General features: G+C 36.1%; 1 protein-coding gene across 1 annotated transcript; it reads right to left on the bottom strand.

Annotated features, from left to right (window-relative positions):
* Positions 1-4498: 4498 nt before the first annotated feature.
* Positions 4499-6444, bottom strand: LOC116164558. The gene is made up of 6 exons (XM_031478755.1): positions 6172-6444; positions 5883-6089; positions 5772-5828; positions 5651-5722; positions 4854-4997; positions 4499-4795 (listed from the first exon to the last, which is right to left on the bottom strand). The coding sequence occupies exons 1-6, from the start codon at positions 6234-6236 to the stop codon at positions 4555-4557; spliced, it is 786 nt and encodes a 261-aa protein (XP_031334615.1). The 5' UTR covers positions 6237-6444; the 3' UTR covers positions 4499-4554.
* Positions 6445-6932: the final 488 nt, after the last annotated feature.

Raw genomic sequence — 6932 nt, 5'->3', positions numbered from 1 at the left:
TATATGAAAAGATTTAACGTCGAAATTGAGCTTTACAAATCGAGCTACCAACGTAAAAGTATAGGTAGTACCAATTATTAAGTATTCTTTGGTAGTACTAAAATTCTAATTGTCAGGTTATGTTTATTTGTGTGTTCACAAAACCAGCTTGCCATTGCATTGTCAACTTTGACGTCGAATTTTAAAAAAGGCCAGTTATTATTGATCGTTCGGCTCCACAGCATAGCTACGTGGCTATATCGAATTCCACGCACTTCGGTAATTAATTAAGGGCGATAAACAACACAGCTGGACATACATAGGTATATACCGAATTATCTCGAACAGCCTGTTCTTGTTTTTTGTCATGCAGGCGCCATTTGAGTATCAAAAATTGTCTTTCTTAAATAACGATAATTAAACGATAAAGCGTACCTGATAAGGTAGTTCTCCCTCGAGAGCTGGTCGTCCCCCAACAATGCGTTTACATGAAACTGAAATAATGCAAACATTTTAGTGAATTAGTAAGTATTAAACGTACGCATATACATTTTTGGATTGCACAGACAATTACATATGATGATTTGTTTTCGATAATTTATACGAATCAGAGCAAAAAGTACTTAAAACCAATATGCTAACATAACAGAAAAATAAAAAAATATTTAATTTTTTTATTCAACCTTATTACATTAAGAAATAATTGTAATTATTTAAAAGATATGCACAGGGTGCATTTCTATTTGAAAGTATTGATTTAACGGTATAAAACTAGTTTTGATGATTTCAAAATTGTTTAAAATGTTTGTTATATTGGAACAAGGCAAGATTGATTTATGTACTAAGGAATCCACTGGTCTCTTGTATTCTTTGTCCTAATTGTTTGGTGAAGGTCAGTGCTTCCTGTCCCCACACACCACTTGACTCCAATCCAATAATGAAGAAATGATTGTTTTCTAAAAGTGTGTGATATTTGGTTTTCTTATCTGATTCTGCTCCCGATAGTGCTAGTCGTCGATATCTAGGAGAACAATAAGGAGCAGTTCATATCCCTCCCAACGAATCATTTAAAAGCAAATGATTGTAAAGGTACTCCAGACCCGTGGGGATGCTGACACACTAATTATTTCCACAGCAATCGCAACAGCTCGAGAGGTACTGGAGGTACACGTCGTTGGTGAAGATACAGACTTACTTGTCTTATTAATTTTTCTCTCTCCTCCTAACTGCACATTAGAAATGAATGCTCCTGGTAAATGTAACAAGTTAGATAAAATTCACAACATTCCAGAACTGCAGCAGGGGTTAAAGGAAATGACAGATGTGTTGCTATATGTTTATGCTTTCACAGGCTGCGATTCAGTTTCCTCAATATACAGAAAAGGTAAATCTCTCCCCTTTAAAAAGGTTAAAAGTGACATTCAATTGGGGAATAAGTTGCTTATTTTTAACGATCCAAATGCAGAATCAGATGATATTGCTGATGCTGGCAACGAACTTTTCCTGTCTATCTATGGATCGAAACAAAAAACAAGTTTAGATGCTCTACGCTACCATAGATATATAAAAACAGTTGCCAATCAACAACTGCAAGCAGAGTTCATGTTAGCTACTATCCCTCCCACATCCGCAGCAGCTAGGGAGCACTCTATGCGAGTCTATCATCAGATACAGAAGTAGCATGGTTGCACGAAAGACCCTATGAAATCGGGATGGAAAATGGTCAATGGATACCTACGTCCAACAACAACAACTCTTCCTGCAGCTCCGGACTACCTACCTGTTGCACCTAATCTGTTGTTCGTGCACTGGAGAATGTGTCCTGAACTGTGAGTGCCGAAGAAGTGGCCTTCAGTGTTCATCCATGTGCTGGACATGGACATGGATGCAGCAATTCGAAAGTCTCCACTAATTAGGAGTCGAACAAGGACTTATCCAGATAGTGTCAGACAGTGATGATAGCGACAATGAGGACTAGTGACAATCTCATTTTGTAGTAATACTTTTTTCGTGAATTTTATTTTAAATTTCTCTTCATTTTTTTAAACTTACGTAAGAATCTGTTAATGTCGCAATTTCTGGTACCTATATTAGGCATGAGGCATGTACTTTCTTATATTATAATCTCAGAAGTACATTCCCTTCAAGTAATAATGCATTCACTACCATACTTTTGATACATTTTTCAAGTTTTCGACATAGTACACACTTGTTTCTAGCATAGCTTCTAAACTGTTAGGCGGAGTAAAGAAATGTATAGGTATAACCAATTTTGTGTAAAATTAAATTTCCTTTAAAAAAGTATTTTACACATTTTGGTATAAAAGGAACGGCTTCGGAGATATTTCAAAAAACGTAAAAATGAGCTAATTTTACAATGTTCCCGCCCTCTCCTTCCTAAACCCGACGCTATTTCGGAGAAAACTTTTTACCACATTTAGTGCTAAGGGTGATGAACAACTTTCAGCAATCAGACCTTTTTATTTTTGGAGTTCAGGTTTGGCCATTTTTTCGTCTAATTTTACTGTACTATTACTTCGAATATGTTTACAAATTCCTCCATCGATGAGAAATTCTCAAGCTTTGTTATTATAATGCTCTGTGAAGACTATTCTATTCCAAATTTCCTTGGCATTTTTCGCTTGACGAATGTGGACGCATAATGAGGGATGCAACAAGTTTCTTTTTATATTCCTCCTCGCCCTCAACAGCATTCCACAGATCCTCCATTTGGTAGTATGCCTGCGCAATAAACTTCCAATTATCCCAGTTCAAGTTCTCACCTTCTTTTAAGGTCTCTATTTGTGGTACATTAGGTATATGGGTTTCCAATTCTAAAAGTTCTTAATAAAATGTTTTCCAGCGACTTTTAACTATTAGTTAATGTACCTCGTCGCAAATGCAAGGAAAGTAATGTCAAAAAAAATTTCAATTCAGAAAACCATAAATTGTGTTTGAGTTGATTAGTGTCAATCAAGGGACAAGTGCTCATTTGGGGTTAGTATGTAATACCATTGAATAAAGAGATTTATTATTCAATGGTAATACTAATACTTATATTCAGATTTTTCGATGCCGATGAAATCTAGGGTTGCCATCCGTCCGGATTTCCCCGGATTTGTCCTAGTTTAGGGGGCGTCCGGGGAGCGTTCGGGCGGGTTTTCAATGGTAGTTCGGGTTTTGAGATACTGAGTGGGTGAATTAAAAATCTTTCTGTCAAAATTTAAGCCAACAAGATAAACTTTCAAACGCAAATCAGCTTTGGTAACAATTTTTTAAAACACCGAATGCTCATTTCATTTATAGGTACTCGGAGTTAATGAAAATTGCGTACTAGGTACTTTTTTTGCATTCCTGCTCATAATGACAACGCTGAAAGAATATTTTCACTAGTGGCCCAAGGATAAAATAAAGGAATTTATTGAATATTGAAACAGTCTCGTCAGTGATAAAAATGAAGAACAATTTCAAACATTATAATTGTGTAGATTTTTATAAATTTCTTTTAAGTAAGCAAGGCTATTGGAAAGACGGATAAATACCGAAGACGTGAAAAGTAAATAGTTCCCTAAACATTTTATTTTACTAAAAGACCAAATTTTTGTTTCATTTAAAAATTATTGTTATTAGCTCGGTTATTAGCTTCTAATAACTTGTATTTTATTTTGTTAAAAAAGTATATTATTGCTTCATTGAAAGAATTTAAAAATGCCGTTGCTGATTCCTAAAGCTTCGTTCACATATAGGCGACGCGACACGACACGACGCGATGCTACAGTTTGTCGTTCGCTACACCGCCATTCACACATGGCGACTGTTTGTAAGAGACACTGAACAGCGCATGCGAGGACTGAAACCAGCGACCAGGCGGGCGCATGTGCAAAGTACAGTTTAATTCGGGCATACGTAGTGGTAATATTTTCTGTAATAATATATCAAATTGTATACCAAAAATAAGGGGAAAGTAATTAATTACTTACCAAGATAGACAACTTATAATAAAATTTCCGAACTCTGTTTACACGTGACCAGACGTAATGAGTAGATAGCTGAACTGAATGCATCAACGCATGCGCGCTGCATCATCACCCGATGACTATACGTCATGAGGCGCGGGAATTTCGTCGCGCGCTGTCGTCGGACCTTTCACATATGTACCACGCGACGCTACAAGTGTCGCTTGAATGGCCCCTCGAGAATGCGATCCAAGTGTCGCGCTGTAGTGTAGTGTCGCGTAGTACATGTGTGAACGCTGGCATTTGATTACATAGAAAGCAAGGACGTTAAAAATACTGGACACGGCATTCTGTATCTACTATTAAAATTAAAGTGAAGCCAACATGTGTTTAGGCGCGGGTGTGAAGGAGGAACGACAAGTGCCTCCGGCAACAGTGGCGTTCCCGATTAAATTTCTAACGGGGTCAAAAAAATTATCACAACAGAATGCATGTTTGGTCACATACCTTCTCATGATAATCAAACCGTTTCCAAAATTATTCCTGAATGAAATTAAACTGCATTAGGTTCACATTCTTGTATATTTCATGAACACATATAAAGAAAATATGTAAAAATTTAGCAACCTACTCGAATAATGTGCTCCGAATTTTCCGAAATGTATTCTTTTTTCTTCAATAGTGTTAGGAGTGACTGTAAATTCGTAACTCTAGATCTCAACCTTCGAATTCTCTGATTAAGTGTAACAACTCTTCTCCTATACTTTACAACAGCACCCTTCAGCATTCGCGCATGTTTCTTTGCTTTCTTTGGTGTGGAAAACTCATCGCTAGCAATATCTCCTACATAACGTTTTTTGCTACAATAAAGTATACTTTATATGTGGGTAACCTTTTTTTTGGTTAAATTAGTCATACCTGCTTCCATCTTTGTTTACATTTGGATATGCAGTAGATGGTCCAGCACAGAAAATATCTCTTTGGCCAGGAGGTGTTGTTTGTCCGATAGCTGATTTCTGTTCAAATTCAGATGCTGTTAAGGTCCCTGAAGATGACTTATGTCTAAACAATCCAAAAAGTAAAATTGTTGATATTTATACATAAATAGATTCACTAAATCAAAGGTATTTACAGCAAGTAATTGTTATTTATACGAGTATTAATATAACTGCAGATTGTTTTTTCACTAAATGATGATTGGTTACTTTATGTACCTTTAAATGTTACAATTACAACTCAAATGGCAGGTTTCTCCAACAATATGCAACACTTAAAACCAGCTTAAGTTTAACGTTACTAAGAAAGTAACTAATTTCAATCCACCGACAAATATCATGTCTCTATTACTTACTTACTTAAGTGTATTGGAGAAACCGGGCATTACACCCTTAACACACAAGTGAGCTTCATGCACAAGAAGGTAGGTGCTTGGTTATTACAGCCCTATTGTTATTATAGGTATGTATACGTCTTCTAGTCACGGATCTTTACCCCTGCGTCATTGATTTGTTAATCAATTTCAGACATACGCTTGCATATACTAGAAAACTGCAACATGTATCAAGCAAGCGAAATCTACATAAAACTTAATGTCTAAAATTGATTCACAAATCAATGACGCAGGGGCAAAGATCCGTGACTAGAAGTATATAACTATTGCACTGCTTCCACCAGACCAAACACTACTTACTATCATAATAATAGTGTAAACTTACACAGTTTTATGAGATACGTTATCTCGGAGTTTAGGAGGAGTATTCGTTTTTGTAGAGCTACCTGTAGTACGTCTAAAAAATATGCAGTTTCACACAGAATCACATCACGAACTATACTTACTTGCGCTTTAATGGTTGCTGACAAGGAGGTTGCTGACACGAACCACTGCTACTAGAGCTGCACATAATACAATTATTAGTGTTCATTTTACAATTACACAAAATTACCTACCTCAAATTTTGTGTAGGTGATAAATTTGAGTTATAAGGCATTGGTTTAGCGTCGCTTTTTAAGTACTTTAAACCAGATGGTTTGATTTCAAAATCACTCTGTCGGAAATGTTGCGAGCATATTCGAGAGGTTTTTGTCAGTTTTTTATCTTCTTTAAAATTCAATAAACTGAACCATTCCGTAATGAGATCATTGTTCTTCGTGAATCTATAAAATGAGAAAGTAAATTATCTACGCCACTGATCTCAATAACACAATAAGAGCAACATAACCTCAAAAAAGTACTTACGCGTGAAATGATATTCCTTTTTTTCGCCTATCATATGCATTGCATACTTCACAACGCCGCACCATGATATAAATAATTGTCACAGGCCACACTTAGTCAAAATCACGTAATTAGACAAAAAACAACTTTCACGTAGGCGTGTAAACAAACAAACGACCATACACGAACTTTGCCAAAGGCGTGAACACGACCAAGCCACAGAATAAAGTGCTACTATTCTATGACCAAGCTGAGGATAACAATGCGTGGGATGTTAGCTTCACAACAAATCGTACAATGCCGTGTCCAGTATTTTTAACGTCCTTGATAGAAAGCATTCAAACTACAAAGTGTATAGCGTCGCGTCGTGTCGTGTCGCGTCGCCTATATGTGAACGAAGCTTAACAGTTAAAGAAGATTTTGTTTCGTGATAGAGTACGCCTTGATTTATTTAGAAAAATTAATTGTTTGTTTTCTTTAGAAAATATTTTTTATCAAATTCAGTTGATACCTATGTCCGGGTTTATAATCCCTAAATCCGGGGTTTTCACGCTTCTTGTCCTAGTTGGTAGAGTTTTGAGATGGCAACCCAATGAAATACTGAAGTGTAGAATAATACCGAATACTGCAATTTTAATGAAATAATTACATTCTTTACTTTTTATTGATTTCGTAAAAGGCATTTCCGCTTGAAGCCACTATTGTAGATTAATTTGTAAGCACTAAGCAAGTCGATAATTTATAAACAAAGTAAAGTGCTCGAGATAGGGTAGTGAACGGTT

Source organism: Photinus pyralis, unplaced genomic scaffold, assembly GCF_008802855.1.
Source record: "Photinus pyralis isolate 1611_PpyrPB1 unplaced genomic scaffold, Ppyr1.3 Ppyr1.4_LG2, whole genome shotgun sequence".
In the NCBI taxonomy this organism is placed as follows: Eukaryota; Metazoa; Arthropoda; class Insecta; order Coleoptera; family Lampyridae; genus Photinus; species Photinus pyralis.
This window is presented reverse-complemented; position numbering and strand designations above follow the sequence as displayed.

Excerpts from the sequence above, each read along its gene's own strand:
- LOC116164558 (XM_031478755.1), bottom strand. The coding sequence starts at position 6,236 with ATGGTGCGGCGTTGTGAAGTATGCAATGCATATGATAGGCGAAAAAAA. Across the intron at positions 5,723-5,771 it reads CAGCAACCATTAAAGCGCAA|ACGTACTACAGGTAGCTCTA; the intron begins GTAAGTATAGTT and ends CATATTTTTTAG. Across the intron at positions 4,796-4,853 it reads GTAAACAAAGATGGAAGCAG|CAAAAAACGTTATGTAGGAG; the intron begins GTATGACTAATT and ends ACTTTATTGTAG.